Genomic DNA, 18,658 nt, shown 5'->3' on the forward strand with positions numbered 1-18,658 from the left:
CTTAGTGTATGTGTTGCTGTCAGTGGCCTCTCTGTCTGCTACCACAGAGCAGGCTGAGACTACAGACTACAGGTTTCTCTGCTCCACGCAGCACCACACATGTTGGGTTAGTAGGGATAGACCCCGGCAATTACCCTAAACTCAGCACATGGCCAAATGAGTAACCAGATATGCACCACTGAGAAGGAACAGTTTGTTTAAATCAAACCCCGTATTTTACCCACGCCAGGCAGGGCCAGCGTCATTAATCGCTCCCCGTGTTTTGTTAAGAGAGACAAGCGGTAATTCGTTCAGACATGGGTTCCGCCTTTGGAGAAAATAAACATGGAGACCACAGTGTAGACCCCCAAATAATCAAGCGGTCATCTGTTTGGCTGTTGGTTTTGGCTACCACTGGTATTCCCCACGCTGCGGCTCTGGGACCGACCGGCTCTGACTATCCCCCTAATGGCTGCTCGCTCTAATGTCCCATTCAGACATCCAGAGCAGCACTGCCTGGTATCAGACCAGACCAGAGAGCCTGTTATTCTAGTACTGCTGTGGAGAGGAGGAAGCAGCAGAACTGAGAGACCACTGCTGTTTGCGTTGGGTGGAAATAGAACAGAGGAGGAGCGTAGAGACAGAGTGCCACATCACCCAGGGAGCCCTGAGCACCAGTTATCATAGGTCAACTATTTTACACAGACACGCGTTTCTTTCTTCTTTTTTTGCTAGATGTTATAGTCTTTGAGATGGTTGGATGCTCTTTTCTTTCTCTACTCAGGATTTCTTCCAGATGTGCAACATTGCTTTCCTCGCCTTATTTTGTCCAGCCTAAGATGGAGGTGGAGTGTTGATCGAGGGATAGACTATAAGTGGATGCAGTGTTGTGCTGAGACCCTACAGGAGGCCTAATAGACCAGCTGTAAGTTAGTATAGTGCTGTGCATTAACAGTATTTTTTAGCCCAGGCCCACTGTAACATCAGGCTTATCTTGGAGCAGGTGCGGTCGAGACGGAGGCAGAGGCGACAGGGTCCTCAGAGAGGATGAGCCATCTGTGCCTAAACCCCTTTAAAGCAGTTTAAGAAAAACACTCACAAGTGTGACAGTTTTAGCACAAGCATTTACATACAATCAGAGAGAGAGAGAGAGAGAGAGAGAGAGAGAGAGAGAGAGAGAGAGAGAGAGAGAGAGAGAGAGAGAGAGAGAGAGAGAGAGAGAGACTAAAGACTCAAACCTTGGTTTGGTTTGTGTCTTTCCAATCTAGAGGTTTAAGACAACATGCTGATACTACTGTGACTGTGAAGTCATTATCATTTAGTAGTTAAGTGTGTTGTTTGTTTCGTCTCAGCTTGCTGTGTGTACCAGTGAGCCAGAAGCTCCTCAAGATTTTTGTAGACCTGTTTAATCTCCTGAATGATCTGGCTGGTTGAAGTCCAATTTCTCCCCTGGCTCCAAATCCCCCATCAACTGTCACACCTTCTCCTTTTCCGTGCTCAAAACAAATCCATTTTTATCAGTACTTAGAGTAGTAAAGTGAAATGCTACAGCTCACAAGAAATTGTTAACCTTCCATGGCCTACACTGGCGTAATGCAGTTTGTCTAGACCCCCCCGCAAAGGAGTTCACCTCCCCACCCACCACTCACCAGGTATAGTTTACCGATCACTGTCCATGGTGCTGAAATTGCGACATATCTATGCGGCTGCCTATCGAATTGATGATAGGCGTTCTGTGGTGCCAGGGCATGTAACCTACAGCTTTGCTTTAGCTAAAGGAAAAAATGTCTATTGGTAGAACTATTTGGTTGTCATTTTCATATCTTAAGCCTAACATTTCACAAAGCTATACACGGTGTCGCAAGGCTGACATTTAGACTCCTGGCTGGTGGCAATAATGCAATTACTTGTTCAGTACTAACAGTTGAAATTCAAACATTGCAGAGAGTAAAATGAACATTAACATAAAATTAACATTAACAAAAATATGAACGCAACCTGTAAGTGTTGGTCTAATTTTTCATGAGCTGAAATAAAAGATCCCAGAAATTGTCCATACGCACAAAAGCTTAATTATCTCAAATGTGTTTACGTCCCTGTTAATGAGCAACTCTCCTTAGCCAAGATAATCCATCCACCTGACAGGTGTGGCATATGAAGAAGCTGATTAAACAGCATTACACAGGTGCACCTTGTGCTTTGGACAATAAAAGGCCACTCTAAAATTTGCGGTTTTGTCACACAACACAATGCCACAGATGTCTCAAGTTTGGAGAGAGTGTGCAATTTTTTACTACCATTAGCCGCCTCCAACATCATTTTTGAGAATTTGGCAGTAAGTCCAACCGGCCTCACAACTGCAGACCACGTGTAACCACGCCAGCCCAGGACCTCCACATCCGCTTCTTCGTCTGAGGTGGGAAGGGTGTTGAGGAGTATTTCTGTCTGTAATGAAGTCCTTTTGCGGGGGAAAACTAATTCTGATTTGCTGGGCTTGGCTCGCCAGTGGGTGGGCCTGGCTCCCAAGTGGGTGGGCCTATGCCCTCCCAGGCAGACCCATGGCTGCACCCGGCCCTGTCATGTTAAATCCATAGATTAGGGCCTAATGAATTGATTTCAATTGGCTGATTTCCTTATATGAACTGTAACTCATTAAAATCATTGAAATTGTAGTATGTTGCGTTGACATTGTTGTTCAGTATAGATACAACACCATACTAATTAGCAACCAATTGATTTTTTTAAATATTCAACTGTCCATTATAGACTACATGAACCTGCACGACATGAGCCATCCTCGCGTTCTCTCCCACTTAGATAGAAAGTTGTTTTGCGTAAAACCAGTCTATTAATGCCAAATAATACAGTCAGTCCTCCCTCAAATCAAATAAGACCAAGCTTTATTTACACTAGGGTTGTCACGATACCAGTATCGCAATATTACAATTCCATATTTTCTATGGCAATTTAAAAAAAAAATTGTTAAACTCTATGGTCCTATAAAACCTACTTTATGTAAAATTGTGGGTGCTATAGCTTGCACAATAAACAAATGTTACTCTTGGTGACAACATAATGCTGTTTGTTTCTAACATTAGGACATTTTTCCTCAAGAAATATATTCCGCTTCATGTTTTGTTTCCTTGCCACGATACTGGTACCGTGACAACCCTCATTTATACAGCACATTTCAGACATGGATGCAACGCAATGTGTTTCACAGGAAAAAAACGAATAAAACAATCGAAAACAAAACTGAAACATTTACCTCACAACAAACATAAGGATCAATTCAGCAGCTATTCATTGTTGAACGCAGCAACGTTTGTCTGTCTAATGACCGACACAAATGGGCTGCATTCAAGGTCAATTTCATTTCATGAAATGAAATCCAGATTGAGAGATTCCCATGGTATTCTGAAGTCCTTTCCCATGGCCTGTACATCCAGGTTGCGGCCTACTATATGCCTACTCAGTATTGACAGCCCAGACAGTCTTTCCTTGAGACATTGTGCGTTATGTGTCCATTGCGCTGCACGCAATTTAAACTTAGACTTGAATTATGCACTTTTGACGACCCCAGTAAGCTCCACTCATTGCACTGGCGCCGTCGTAGCCTTGACCACGGCATTTATTCACCGACATCCCCTTACATTCAATCAGTAAAAAAAAACTTTTTGGAGGGTTACTGTCAAAATGATTTACTAAATATTAAAAAATGGACATTGATGACAGGTGTCCGGTACGTTAGTGCTGACCTCTCTACTCTGGTGCTACCATGAGTCTTGACCCAATTCCTCAGGCCCCGTCAGCACAAAGTGTGCGTATGTGTGCGAGTGTGTCAGTGAGCAGACAGAGCTGCATGTGTTGCAGCAGGGAGGCAGCCTACAGCAGCCCCACAGGTCAGGGGCTGGGCCTTGTCTCCATTAGTTTTCTTGACATGACTCCCTGCCCTCTGCTCCTTCTCTCCTCTCCTCTGCCCTATTAACTCCCCCCTCCCTTCTTCCTTTCCTCCCTCCCTCTGTGTGTGTCTTTCCACTCTCCCTCTGAGTGTGTGTCTTTCCACTCTCCCTCTGAGTGTGTATCTTCCACTCTCCCTCTGAGTGTGTATCTTTGTCTCTTTTTATCCCCCTTGCGCTCCATGGAAGCACTCTAATTAAGAATGATGGATTGGGTGCTAGGACACACTGGGAATGTATGCTAACCTGATACACCAGCGTATTCTCGCCCTTTTTGTGGTTTGTGTGGAGGACATGGGGGATCCCAAATGGAGCGACAGCAGAGGAGGCTTTGAGTGTTTGTCTAGTTAAGCTCTGCATGAGAGCTATTCTAAACATCTGCACCGTAGCCTTCTGACTATGTCGTCGGCTTTGACAAGGGAAGAGATTCGTAGCAGCAAAATGGTGGCTTTCTTTCTGTCCTTCATCTCTTCTCTCTGTGTGCCATTTAGAAACGTCACCTCCGTTGAAATGTCCTCAGCTCTGACAAATGAAGATTGGAGCTATTTTCAGTTTTCTGCTGAGATTGACTTATTTTGCACATATGGCAATTAGAGGAGAATTGTGTTTCTCTCGCTCATCTTCAACAGCTGTCCCGTCTCCGTCTGCAGCACTAGCCTAATGGTAAACCACCCCAGGAGCAGCTTAGCACTGGTCACACTGTGAACAGAAGCCTCATGAAGGCTTGGTGTTGATTGCATCAGTGTGTCTGTCTACTGGACAGCTTGTGTCCTTAGGGGGACAGCATTTGAAACCTCGGGCACTTTAAATCACATCTCATGGGGGTGCTATCTATAGAGAAACAGCCAACAAAGGTTTAAGGCCCCCACCCCCCACCCTGGTCTGGTAGATAGGGTTACTGCTAGCCTCTAACATAGGATGATAAACAGTGGGTGTGTGTATCATGGAAACTCATATTAACTGTCTGATAGTGTTGTTAAATGAAATTAATAAATGTGCATTCTTCTTATTCTGCTTTTGTCGACTATGAACTGTATTTATTTATATTTACTTTGATTATCCATTTGTTTTGTCTCAGGCGCAGTATGTGTCCTGTGCCCTTTGCCCCTGTGCCCTGTGTCCTGTGCCCTGGGCCCAGGCCCATCCATTGGGCATATGTCAATCTTTTACCTTTAGGAGCTATAGGCCTGTCTGTTTCCGAGAACATCACACTAAAAACACCATGACGTATATCCTATGTGAGTCTTGGGCAAATGCAATGTGAGACACCAGTGGGGATGTTCAATTGGAAGCAGGAATGCATTAGTGAAGGATGGACCATTGACGAGCTCCAATAACTACATAGGTATACAGGCAGTGGTCTGCAGGCTCTGATCATAACAGTAGAGAACTGGAAGTCTGGGCCTGTAATAACGCCAAGGTAAAACATGTCAAAAAGACATGACAGAAACATGCAACAGTTTATGGATGATCTAGTTCCAACTAACGACATCATAGTTGATTTCGTTTTTTCAGCTTAGCTTTGACTACGAAGCTCGCTGTACTAGTATTTTTCTGGATAAGAATCAATTTATTTATTTAACAATTTGCATAAAACAGGTGGGAATCTACATCAACATCTGGTCTGGAACCCACAGTCCAATTCAAAGCGAATAGACACAGTTATCTGGGAAGCACTTGACGAAACTCGATCTTGCAGAACGGATTTATCCTACCCCTTCATGGTTCTGAAAAGCTATGGTGGCAAAACGGCAAAACATTGAATGATGTATGACAAATGGTGGAGAGTTTGTCAACCTCCCAATTGTTGCTTTGTTTTTGGGGTGGAGAGGGGAGAACAGTTATAGGCTATTTACTGAAATGAGGGGAGAAGAAAACCATGTAGGCTCTTTCAGCTCCCTGTCATGCCACTTGGGATCTGTTGAATGATTTCCATTCAGCCATTTCCTTCCATTGAGAAGTACTCAGTTAGTCACTGAAATATAATATTACATCCACTTAGTGACGTGGGCTCGCTGCAGGTTCATGCTTGAACTGACCCTGGAGAGTACCTTTATTTACATTTCCCGAATCCCCAGAAGAAACGTATCTGACAAACACATCTCTGCTGAGACTTGAAGCTTGAAGATGATGTTTTTTCTCTCTCTTCTTTCCTCTGTCCTGTTTTTACCTCGTTTCTCTGTGGCTTGTCAACCATCCTGGCGGCCCTAATTGAGGATGCTTTCCGCCAGGGCAACAAAGCAGTTTTGTTGAAAATGTTAAGGCATTATGCAAGCCTAAATAAATCTGCCACGCTGCTAAAGAAGTACAGCCCGCACCGAGCTCTGTTGTGCCCTGTAGAGAGACTGAAAAGGTCTAGAAGGTATCAGAGAGGCGGGAGGCTTGGTTGGGGAGGCTTGGTTGGTTGGTTGTCTCTCTCCACTGCACCATGATGGGGAACAGGAGTCCGGAGCCTTTATTAGAAGTGGCAGGAGTTGTCTCCAGTCATCTAGATAATTGCGGCGCTGCGTCCGCTCCTGTAATCAATCGAGACAGCTGCCGCCGCTGCGTTCGAGTCCAGTGGGCAAGCGTGTCGTGCTAATTAATGGAATGATAAGGCCAGTGCGCTCAGCTCAGAGCCGCACCGCACATCACAAACAACTTCCGGAGATGTTTTCTTTTTCTCTCTCTCTCTCTCTCTCTCTCTCTGTTTAATTCACCCTTGAAGTTGATAGCTGTTCCTCCCGCTGTATGTCTGTCCACACGTTCCCCAGGGCAACTGCCTTAGTCAGGGGTCAACGGCTGTGAAAGGGGACACATTCCATGATGCGGGGGGTGGCCTGTGTGTGTCAGATGAGCCATTAGAACTTGAGCTTTATGTGGAAAGGCTCAAAGATGTCATCTGCCTTTATTCTTCAGGAAGTCTCAGTGGCACTGACCTCAAACGACCCGAGGGTCTTCATATGGGCCTGGGAGTGATTGGCACGCTGAAGCACGTGGCCACTCTGCAACAAAGCAGTACCGTGGGGGTAAACCCTGCTGGGTTTTGGGGTAGGAAAGGGGGTTGAGGGAATCACAATTTCATTGTGACCAGAGCTTTTAATGGTTTAGCCACCCCTGAAGCACATGGCTTGTACCAGATTTTGGCTAGTCGGCACATACAGGCATCCATATTTAACGCCCGCTAATCTGAATCTGCACCATCCCCTTCAACAGCAATCACATGTGCCACAAGAGACGAGGACATATGCCTGGTGCCACATATAGCCATATGGGTTTGAATCCAGAAACCGAGACACTGATTCATACCAGACGGGGCTGCCAGCCCAGCTCTTCCAAATGAACATTAGGTGCTCACAGTGGATGTGCAGGCTTTGACAGTAAACGTGTTACAGCTTAACACCCATCCTATTCTGTTGCCATTCGAGTTCTTTTGTCAGCTGCAATGGAAAGAACTAATTGAAACACGCCAGCTGTCCCCACTTTCTAGATATCTTGGCTGCCTCTCCCTGTTCATTTCCCATTAACATCTCTGAGTAATTTCACATAGCATTGCCTTGGCCTCCCGCTAAATGCCATTCCAAACGCTCCCAGGCAGATGAAATAGTGTGAGGAGGGGAAAACTGACCATCGCAAATTTAGCTATGATTTGATTATCAACATGACGACTTGCCGCTACTCGACGAGCCAGTCTCCCATTCATTCATTATCCTCCAAAATTATTTAGATCAAATCACTGCCTCTTTTTCTCTTCTTGTTACCCAGAATGCCTCGCAGGCAGGCAGGCCGGCGGCAATGAGGTATTGATTCCAAGACTCCGTTTAGTTTTCTGTCTCCTGCCATTATCTGTTTTAGTCATCATCCACAGCCACTCAGTCAGTCGTGAGCGAGCTAGGCCTTGGCGTGCACAGACAGACACTGGAGAGATTTAAAAAGAAGAAAAAAAAACACAAAGAAGCCTGGTTCTACTGAGAAACAGGAGAGTTTCCTATTGAACAGAGCCAAGCTGGAAGGGAGTGCACGGTGGAGCGTGTCCTACAGTGCCGTCTGCATCCTCCAACTTTTTCAGGAGACTCCTCGTTTCATGTATTTATTTGCGTCTTCTTTTTTTTAGATCTCCTCTTTTTGTGAGCATCCCTGACTGTTTATGTTTCGGAAAGGCGATGATGTAATGTGAGCGAACCGCAGCGTTTGCCTTGTCAATGAGAAATGCTGGCGGGCGAGGTGACTGTGGTGGCGCGGGGTGGCTTGGATCTTCTCTCTTTTTTTCTCTCCCGCGCCTGGCTACAATGGCCTCTGGTCATGTTGCGGATTTTTTTGCGTAATCCCAATGTCTAATCTTAAAACTGCATTTGCATGCAGGTTTGTTTCCTCCCGCCCTGGGTTGTACTGGACTGCAGGCCAGTGGTGGCTGTGGTGGCCAGGTTATTCATACAACTCTCTGATTTGCATGATGGATGGTTTTGTGGCAACCCAATTAGGACAGGTTTTAGATCTCAGAGCCAGAGGGACATTGGGTTCGTTTGCAGGTGGCCACATCCCTGGTGTGCCTGAACTAAATAGCAAAGCATTGACAATGGATTCTCTTCCATACTTTGCAAGTCACCCCACATTTGGGTATCTAGTAAAGTAAACAAAGACATATGCAAAAATAGTAATTATATGCGCACACAGTAGAACTGCTTTGGTTCTCAATGGTCTGTTCTTGTTTCATTCAAATCCTCTTGAATTGTTTATTGTCATACACAACCTCTTATTCACAACCTATTCTCCCCAACGGGCAAAATGGTTCATGTGAAGTAGGTCATGCACAACCTGCATTTATTTTACATGTAAAACATCCAAGCCTCATCAACTATCAGTCAATCTACTCAGAGTAACCTAATGGTCTCTGTGAGGAGAAACGGTGTTGTCGTGATCATGATGGACCACCTTGTCCTTTATTGATGGCCCGGGTTGCTGGCAGCACAGACCGTCTAGCCTCCCTGTGTCTTTCTGTCAGTGTAGAGGGACAGGATGGAGAGTGAAGAGGAGTGGAGATGCCTGCATCACAAATGGCACCCTATTCCCACCCTATTCCTGGTGGCCAGCTCTCCAGATGTTCCAGGGGCACAGAGGGTCAGATGTGAAGGGTATCAGAGACGGGAGCAACAACACGGGTCACAGAGGTCACACACGTCCCCGATGGACACATCAGTCATCGAGGGGGCGTCCCTTGGCCTGTCGTCAGTCTGGTGTCCCCTCCTCCCTCCCTCCATCCCTCCCTTTGTTACTCCCTCCCTCCATTCATCCCCCCCCATCCATCCTCTCCTCCCTCCATCCCTCCCCTCAGTGCCACACCAGGCACGTGTACATAAGGGCTAAATCCCCAGAGTACACAGGCCACAGGAACGACTTTTAAAAAGATCAATAGTGGCCTGAAATGTCATCTGGTGAACAGTGATGCCAACACTCCCCAAGGGAGTGTCACTGTCAACTCGTGCACTAACTGGGCCTGGGAGGTTCACAGAAGGGCTGTCCTCATCCTGGTTCTATCGCCATCTGTTGCCATGTTGTTTCCATGCATGACAGGTTGATTTTGTGGCATTTTCTTCCTCCCCATTTCCATGGCCTAATTTGAATGACTGCCTAAACACTGTCTATGATGTTTATTAGTACAGCTCCACTTTCCTACTGTATAAAGGTGTGGGATTTTCCAGGAAAATAACATGTTGTCCTGAGAGAAAAAGGCAAAGTGAAAACCTGACAGCTGTGATTGACTGTGGAAATACTGTTGACAGTCGCCAGGTTCAGTTGCGAGGAGAGCTGTTAGTTGCTTTGGGCGGTGACAGTGTTACCAGTTGAAATGTTCTTGTAGCCGCATTAAGCCCTGTGATGAAACATGTCAGAGAAGACTTCCTGTCACTTGGATACCACCAGGCCTTCTGGTTAGCTTCAGACAGAAAGACAATCTAGAGTTGTTATGGGATTTGTACATTCTCAGCAATAACAAACAAGGTTTTCCTTTGATTGTTCACTTCTCATGTCTGTTTGTTTGTTGTAGGGGGATTGTGTGTATATAGCTATGAATTTACAAGGGCATTTCAGAGCTTCAAGGCATATGCCCAACACAGTATGAAGCAGATAGAAGCCGAGAGCCATACAGTTGAAGTCGGAAGTTTACATACACCTTAGCCAAATACATTAAAACTCAGTTTTTCACAATTCATGACATTTAATCGCAGGAAAAATGCCATGTCTTAGGTCAGTTAGGATCACCACTTTATTTTAAGAATGTGAAATGTCAGAATAATAGTAGAGAGAAGGATTTATTTCAGTTTTTGCACACACTCAATTAGTATTTGGTGGAATTGCCTTTGAATTGTTTAACTTGGGTCAAACATTTCGGGTAGCCTTCTACAAGCGTCCCACAATAAGTTGTCCCATTCCTCCTGACAGAGCTGGTGTAACTGAGTCAGGTTTGTAGGCCTTGTAGACATGCATTTTCAGTTCTGCCCACAAATTATAGGATTATAGGATTGAGGTCAGGGCTTTGTGATGGCCACTCAATGCCTTGACTTTGTTGTCCTTAAGCCATTTTAACCCAATTTTGGAAGTATGCTTGGGGTCATTGTCCATTTGGAATATCCATTTGCGACCAAGCTTTAACTTCCTGACTGATGTCTTGAGATGTTGCTTCAATATATCCACATAATTTTCCTACCTCATGATGCCATCTATTTTGTGAAGTGCACTAGCCCCTCCTGCAGCAAAGCACCCCCACAACATGATGCTGCCACCCCCGTGCTTCACATTGGGATGGTGTTCGTCGGCTTACAAGCATCCCCCTTTTTCCTCCAAACATAACAATGGTCATTATGGCCAAACAGTTATATTTTTGTTTCATCAGACCAGAGGACATTTCTCCAAAAAGTACGATCTTTGTCCCCATGTGCAGTTGCAAACCGTCGTCTGGCTTTTTTAGGGCAGTTTTGGAGCAGTGGCTTCTTCCTTCCTGAGCGGCCTTTCAGGTTATGTCGATATAGGACTCGTTTTACTGTGGATATTGATACTTTTGTACCTGTTTCCTCCAACATCCAACAAGGTCCTTTGCTGTTGTTCTGGGATTGATTTGCACTTTTCGCACCAAAGTATGTTCATCTCTATGAGACAGAACGCATCTCCTTCCTGAGCAGTATGACGGTCCCATGGTTTCTATACTTGCGTACTAATGTTTGTACAAATGAATGTGGTACCTTCAGGCGTTTGGAAATTGCTTCCAAGGATGAACCAGACTTGTGGAGGTCTTCACTGATTTCTTTTGATTTTCCCATGATGTCAAGCAAAGAGGCACTGATTTTGAAGGTAGGCCTTGAAATACATCCACATGTACACCTCCAATTAACTCAAAGTATGTCAATTAGCCTATCAGAAGCTTCTAAAGCCATGGCATTTTCTGGAATTTTCCAAGCTGTTTAAAGGCACAGTCAACTTATTGCATGTAAACTTCTGACCCACTGGAATTGTGATACAGTGAATTATAAGTGAAATAGTCTGTCTGTAAACAATTGTTGGGAAAATGACTTGTGTCATGCACAAAGTAGATGTCCTAAAAAAACTAAGTTTTAACAAAAAATGACACACCAACCTAAGTGTATGTAAACTTCTGACTTCAACTGTGTATGATAGTATACCATTTTGCAACAGCCCCTAGCCTAGGCAGACCAGACAGTAGTAGGGGTTGTTATGTCACCATCTTGCCTTAAACATTGATTTTGAATCAGATCCTGGTGCCCTTCATTGGAATGAGAAGGTAAATGGCAGCCCTGGCTGTGTGTATGCTTGCGTGGGTGCATGGTCGTGTGTATCTGTGTGTGCGCATGCATGTGTGAAGTGGACTGCCCCCCTCGGCCTGGTCTTGTCTGGCAAACTGTTTTAATGAGGAGATTGAGAGTCTCCCCCCGCCTCCATTACAACCCATTATAATCATCATTAAGATAACCCACCACCACTCATTTTGTTCTCAGTGTCACAGCTTCAGCCGTCCTAGTGGCTCGACTCTGGTAGCAACACTTCAGTTCCTCCACAATGTGTCTAGGAAAGAGAGGGGTTTCCACGGCAACATCAGTGAAGGGTGACATTTCAACAGAGAATTATTTGCCTTTCACTCTCTCTCTCTCTCTCTCTCTCTCTCTCTCTCTCTCTCTCTCCTCTCGCTCTGAGACAAGGCCCCCACCCAGACAAGGCATCATATTCCAGACTCTTTTTATAATAAAGCCGTATTATTATAACCAGACCTGAATTCATTAGGAAAGTCGTGACACCTTTGCCTCCCCGTTGCTCCTGTAAAGTTGAAGGGGGAACGTGTTTAAAATCGCCATACAGCGTTTTATTACCTTTTATGGGCGTTTGAATCCTTGGACGATTAAGCGGGTTCTAATAAGCCCTGGATATTCCATTAGGAGTCTATCTGCTCTGAGGCTCTGAGCTGAGGAGCTGAGCTCTCACTGGCTGCTAAAGGCTGGAGGCTAGCTCTCACTGGATGCTGAAGGCTGGAGGCTAGCTCTCACTGGATGCTGAAGGCTGGAGGCTAGCTCTCACTGGATGCTGAAGGCTGGAGGCTAGCTCTCACTGGTTGCTAAAGGCTGGAGGCTAGCTCTCACTGGCTGCTAAAGGCTGGAGGCTAACTCTCACTGGCTGCTAAAGGCTGGAGGCTAACTCTCACTGGCTGCTAAAGGCTGGAGGCTAGCTCTCACTGGCTGCTAAAGGCTGGAGGCTAGCTCTCACTGGATGCTGAAGGCTGGAGGCTAGCTCTCACTGGATGCTGAAGGCTGGAGGCTAGCTCTCACTGGTTGCTAAAGGCTGGAGGCTAGCTCTCACTGGCTGCTAAAGGCTGGAGTCTAGCTCTCACTGGCTGCTAAAGGCTGGGGGCTAACTCTCACTGGCTGCTAAAGTTTGGAGGCTAACTCTCACTGGCTGCTAAAGGCTGGAGGCTAGCTCTCACTGGCTGCTAAAGGCTGGAGGCTAGCTCTCACTGGATGCTGACGGCTAGAGGCTAGCTCTCACTGGATGCTGAATGCTGGAGGCTAGCCCTCACTGGCTGCTAAAGCCTGGAGGCTGGCTCTCACTGGCTGCTAAAGGATGGAGGCTTGCTCTCACTGGCTGCTAAAGTCTGGAGGCTGGCTCTCACTTGCTGCTAAAGGCAGGAGGCTAGCTCTCACTGGCTGCTAAAGGCTGGAGGCTAGCTCTCACTGGCTGCTAAAGGCTGGAGGCTAGCTCTCACTGGCTGCTAAAGGCTGGAGGCTAACTCTCACTGGCTGCTAAAGGCTGGAGGCTAGCTCTCACTGGCTGCTGAAGGCTGGAGGCTAGCTCACTGGCTGCTACTGGCTGCTAAAGGCTGGAGGCTAGCTCTCACTGGATGCTGATGGCTGGAGGCTAGCTCTCACTGGATGCTGAATGCTGGAGGCTAGCCCTCACTGGCTGCTAAAGCCTGGAGGCTGGCTCTCACTGGCTGCTAAAGGATGGAGGCTTGCTCTCACTGGCTGCTAAAGTCTGGAGGCTGGCTCTCACTTGCTGCTAAAGGCTGGAGGCTAGCTCTCACTGGCTGCTAAAGGCTGGAGGCTAGCTCTCACTGGCTGCTAAAGGCTGGAGGCTAGCTCTCACTGGCTGCTAAAGGCTGGAGGCTAGCTCTCACTGGCTGCTAAAGGCTGGAGGCTAGCTCTCACTGGATGCTGAAGGCTGGAGGCTAGCTCTCACTGGATGCTGAAGGCTGGAGGCTAGCTCTCACTGGCTGCTAAAGGCTGGAGGCTAGCTCTCACTGGCTGCTAAAGGCTGGGGCTAACTGGAGGCTCACTGGCTGCTAAAGTCTGGAGGCTAACTCTCACTGGCTGCTAAAGGCTGGAGGCTAGCTCTCACTGGCTGCTAAAGGCTGGAGGCTAGCTCTCACTGGCTGCTAAAGGCTGGAGGCTAACTCTCACTGGCTGCTAAAGGCTGGAGGCTAACTCTCACTGGCTGCTAAAGGCTGGAGGCTAACTCTCACTGGGGCTGGAGGCTAGCTCTCACTGGCTGCTAAAGGCTGGAGGCTAGCTCTCACTGGCTGCTAAAGGCTGGAGGCTAACTCTCACTGGCTGCTAAAGGCTGGAGGCTAACTCTCACTGGTTGCTAAAGGCTGGAGGCTAACTCTCACTGGCTGCTAAAGTCTGGAGGCTGGCTCTCACTGGGGCTGGAGGCTAGCTCTCACTTGCTATATTCAGAGGGATTCCACTTGCTCCTTGCTGCTTTGCTAATTTGAAACGTATATTTTAGGTTTACCGCTGCTACCACTGTCTTGTTTAGTAATATTGTATCCACCATGCGTGTTTAAATGTAGCTAGCTGACTGTGGTGAAATATGCCATTATCACTACTAGCACTTGTTCTGTCATCCACCATTTTCTCCAGCAGTGCTTTTTTGTCAGTAGATTCCGATTAAATTCTCCTTGAGCTGTATATTTCTTTTTGTGGTATTAGTTATTTCGTAGAAACATTGTAACCCATTAAAATGTTGTGCTCTCGGTACTGATCAGGGCAGTTCTATGGAATGCTCTTCATTATAAAATCCTCTTGTCTTCCCAGGCACCCAGATGAATTGGCTGTGATGAAGTGGCTGGCTGGGTTCAAAGTGCTTGGCTACAGCTTTAGAAATCCCTTGAAAGATCTGGGGGAGGGAGAAGCAAAAAGTCCATGATAAGGGGCAATGATCTCTTTTCACAGCACAATTGAAACATAATTATTTCATGCCCGATTGTGTGCTCAGCAAAGCCCTGAATAGTAGCGGCATTTAACTTTAATTAGGTGTGATTTATTCATACTGACTGGATCGCTCGCAGAAATTTGATCATCTGATTATAGTCAAGCATGAAAATGACCTGATTAAACACTTCATGAAACCTAGAAAGGGAAAGAAAAGGGGAACCTTGGGTAGAAGAAGAGGCAGTAAGGTGAGGGAGAGAGTCGCAGGGGAAAGGGGGGAGGCAGGCAGCTATTGGCTTAGCTCTGTCTTCTGGACCTACATACCACACATAGTTCTCCATAACTGTTAAACAGACATTTCTCCAAGCTTTTTCCTTTCACCAGGCAATGGTGAACCGTACCAAGAAATGGGTTGAATTCTAATAAGGGGAACATTTTCAATTGTTATGGTGGATGCTTACCAACAGGTGTATATCTACCACCTCCCTTCAGGTTTGTTGTTTCTTTGTCTATGCAGGTGTGTCAACGAATGAGAATTCCGAGTCCAAGACTGTCAGCTCGGCCAAAGTCTCTGGGCTCCAGCGTAGCCAGGAGCAGAGTAACGAGGTGTCCTTCGCCCCGCCCGTGTCCAGCCCCACCCCGGCCTCCCCGCCTTCGGGCTCCCCTGCCCCTGCTGCCACCGCGGCAGGCCCCCCTCAGCCCCTCCCCAAGGCGCAGCTCACCTCCCCGCCCCCCCTCCTCATCAAGAGAGAGTCGGATCGGGTGCCGCCCATCCCCAGATTCCCCACCCCTCCCCTGCTGAGGGCCCAGCCCCACCCTCTCCAGGAGCACCGGGTCCCCGTCTCGCTCCCTCCCCCCCAGCACCAACACCACGCCAGGCCTCTCATCAGCCACCAAGTGCACCAGCATCACCCGCTGCATTACAACAGCCTGCACGACATCAGGTACAGTAGGACACCATCTGATCCATATGCTCTGAGTCTGTTTAGTTATGTCTGATCCGTATGCTCTGGGTCTGTTTACTTGTGTCTGATCCGTATGCTCTGGGTCTGTTTAGTTATGTCTGATCCGTATGCTCCGAGTCTTTTTAGTTATGTCTGATCCGTATGCTCTGGGTCTGTTTAGTTAAGTCTGATCCGTATGCTCTGGGTCTGTTTAGTTATGTCTGATCCGTATGCTCCGAGTCTGTTTAGTTATGTCTGATCCGTATGCTCTGGGTCTGTTTAGTTAAGTCTGATCCGTATGCTCTGGGTCTGTTTAGTTATGTCTGATCCGTATGCTCCGAGTCTGTTTAGTTATGTCTGATCCGTATGCTCTGGGTCTGTTTAGTTATGTCTGATCCGTATGCTCCGAGTCTGTTTAGTTATGTCTGATCCGTATGCTCTGGGTCTGTTTAGTTAAGTCTGATCCGTATGCTCCGAGTCTGTTTAGTTATGTCTGATCCGTATGCTCTGGGTCTGTTTAGTAATGTCAGATCATTATGCTCTGGGTCTGTTTAGTTATGCCTAGCTATCTTCTTATGCTTCATGCCATGTGTCAAACTCATTCCACAGAGGCCTAGTAGCTGTGGGTTTCCGCTCCACCCTTGTACTTGATTGATGAATTAAGGTCACTAATTAGAAAGGTTGTCTTGGTCTTGATTGAAAGGAAAACCCGCAGACACTCGGCCCTCCGTGGAATGACTTTGACACCCCTGCTTTATGCCTTGCTGATATGATATAATTAAGCAATAAGGCACGAGGGGGTGTGGTATATGACCAATATACCACGGCTAAGGGCTGTTCTTAGGCACGAAGCATCGCGGACACAGCCCTTAGCTGTGGTATATACCACAAACCCCCGAGGTGCCTTATTGCTATTATAAAATGGTTATCAACGTAATTAGAACAGTAAAAATAAATGTTTTTTCATACCCGTGGTATATGGTCTGATATACCACGGCTGTCAGCCAATCATCATTCAGGGCTCGAACCACCCAGTTTACAATATGATACAATTCCTTTTATATTGTCTACTCAAGTGGAAATTCAGGTCAGCACATCACATTATATTCACATATTCTCAGCATTTACAGATGCAGCTACCAGTCATGTAATAAACCAACACAAACTCACTGAATACACAATCTATAACTCATTGCTGACAAGGTTTTTCTCTCTCTGTCTTCTCTAACATTACATTCACAGCGGCGGCAGTGCAGGCCTCCCCAAACACCACCACCTGCCCCCCTCTCCCCACCACCTGAGCGGCCTCCCCTCCTCCACCCCGGCCCTGCCCCTGTCCATAGCCAACCTTTCTACCTCGCACTATTCCTCCCTGCGAAGCCCGGCCCATCGCCATCCGGCCATGTTCGCAACCCCCGCCACACTTCCGCCACCTCCGACCTTACCCACCAACAGCCTTGTGGTCCCTGGGCACCCCGCTGGCACCCCCTACCCAGGTAACACTGCCCTCCTGACTGCTCTGGCATCAAGGCTAGTCTGTCTCTAACATTAAGTAGCAATTCAGCCAAAGTAACAATCTTATATTGTGATTACCAAGTCAATTGTTGCAGAAATAACCCAACTGTACAGTACAAGCTTCCAAGTACAGAGGGAATAAATGAAGTGATTTATGTAACATTAAGTAGACGTTAACATGCCAGGTTACATGGTTCTGTAACAAGCGCTGTAACCATTCAATTCTAATTTGATGATGTGGTAAGTGAACTCATTTATTACAATTTCACATGCACCAACAGAGGGAATAATGGTTAGATAGAAGACTATTAAATAATCCCATTACAAATGATAAAGGCATCTGAAACATATTGATGCCCCTCCATGTTACTTCAAAAGTGGTAGAGATTTCCAAACCCAAACAACATTAGCCTGCATTTGTCGACACGGCACCCCTTTGTTAGTTCTGTTTTAGTCGTCTGGGTTTGGAGGGAAATGGCAGAGGATCTTTTCACCCACCTCCACAATGCATGCTGTCAACTAACTGTTCTCTTATGCCAGGTCAGGGGGAGGTCACATTAGATAAGACTTGAGCGAAATGACGTAAGACTTTCATATTAAAGCTGCCCTTTTGTTCTTCTACTGTGTAAATGCTGTAATGTTTACATTGTATTGAAATATGTCAAATGTAGACAAATTGTATCTTTATATGACTTTGTCTCTGTATAAGAGAAATTGTTTGTTGTCAATGATTCTTTATTGATACTATTTTTATGTTTATTGTACTGTAATAGACAATTAAAGTAATAGCACTAGGAGTAGCTAGAATATGTAGCATTGACATCTAAGACAGAGTGGAGGGAGAGTCTCTTGTGTTTTCTGCTGAGGTGACTCTTGGTTCTCTCTTGTCTTTAGATACCAGCCTGTTGATATCATTCAACCAACCAATCATGTATTGCCAGCCTCATTCGGGGATTCTGATTGGCACATTGTCACAGGCAACTCTCTTACCGCCACCAATGAGTCCTCACGTAGAAAACCCTCACAGCATGAGCTGGAGAAACAGAGAATGCCAGGTGACTATTCTTTCTTCTCTTCTACCTGTTGTTAAAACTGACTGGCGTCCGTGCCTTTCTTGTGTCTCCCTTTCCCCCCCCTTTTCTCGCTCTCCTTTCTTGCAGAGCATGACCTCCTGCGGCAGGAGCTGAATAACCGCTTCCTGGTTCAGAGTTCAGAGGGGCGGAGCCGGGGGCCGTCCTCCGCGGGGTCCCCGCTGGCCCCTGTGTCACTCCTGAGGGGAGCGTTTCACCAACACCAGCACATGCATCAGCACCAACACACCCACCAGCACACCTTCACGCCCTTCCCGCCCAGTCTGCCCCCGGCCGCCATCATTACTCCGCCCACCGCACCCCCCATGGTGCGAACCCCAGCCAGAAATGTGAGGATAAGTAAAGCTCCCATATACAGTACCTCAACCCCCCCCCCCCCTATTCCTTGTCCCCCAAATCTCCAAACGACTCCCTGGTCACCCTCCTCCAGTACCACCCCCCTCCCCCCGACTGATAGGGCCAGAGCCTGCCCTCTTTCCCCA

The 18,658-nt window shown here is 46.8% G+C and overlaps 1 protein-coding gene across 8 annotated transcripts in view; it reads left to right on the plus strand.

Annotated features, from left to right (window-relative positions):
- Positions 1 to 18,658, plus strand: part of LOC118394081 (autism susceptibility gene 2 protein-like) — a 419,650-nt gene that overhangs the window by 383,901 nt on the left and 17,091 nt on the right. For 7 of the 8 annotated variants that reach the window (XM_052461709.1, XM_052461708.1, XM_052461714.1 and 4 more), the window contains 3 exons: positions 15,144 to 15,570; positions 16,813 to 17,066; positions 18,246 to 18,505. In XM_052461709.1, the coding sequence (XP_052317669.1) occupies positions 15,144 to 15,570; positions 16,813 to 17,066; positions 18,246 to 18,505 (941 nt within the window). Of the gene's footprint in view, positions 1 to 15,143; positions 15,571 to 16,812; positions 17,067 to 17,979; positions 18,141 to 18,245; positions 18,506 to 18,658 lie in introns of all 8 variants that reach the window. The other variant, XM_052461716.1, reaches the window with a different exon arrangement.

Source organism: Oncorhynchus keta, chromosome 14 (assembly GCF_023373465.1).
Source record: "Oncorhynchus keta strain PuntledgeMale-10-30-2019 chromosome 14, Oket_V2, whole genome shotgun sequence".
Taxonomy (NCBI): domain Eukaryota; kingdom Metazoa; phylum Chordata; class Actinopteri; order Salmoniformes; family Salmonidae; genus Oncorhynchus; species Oncorhynchus keta.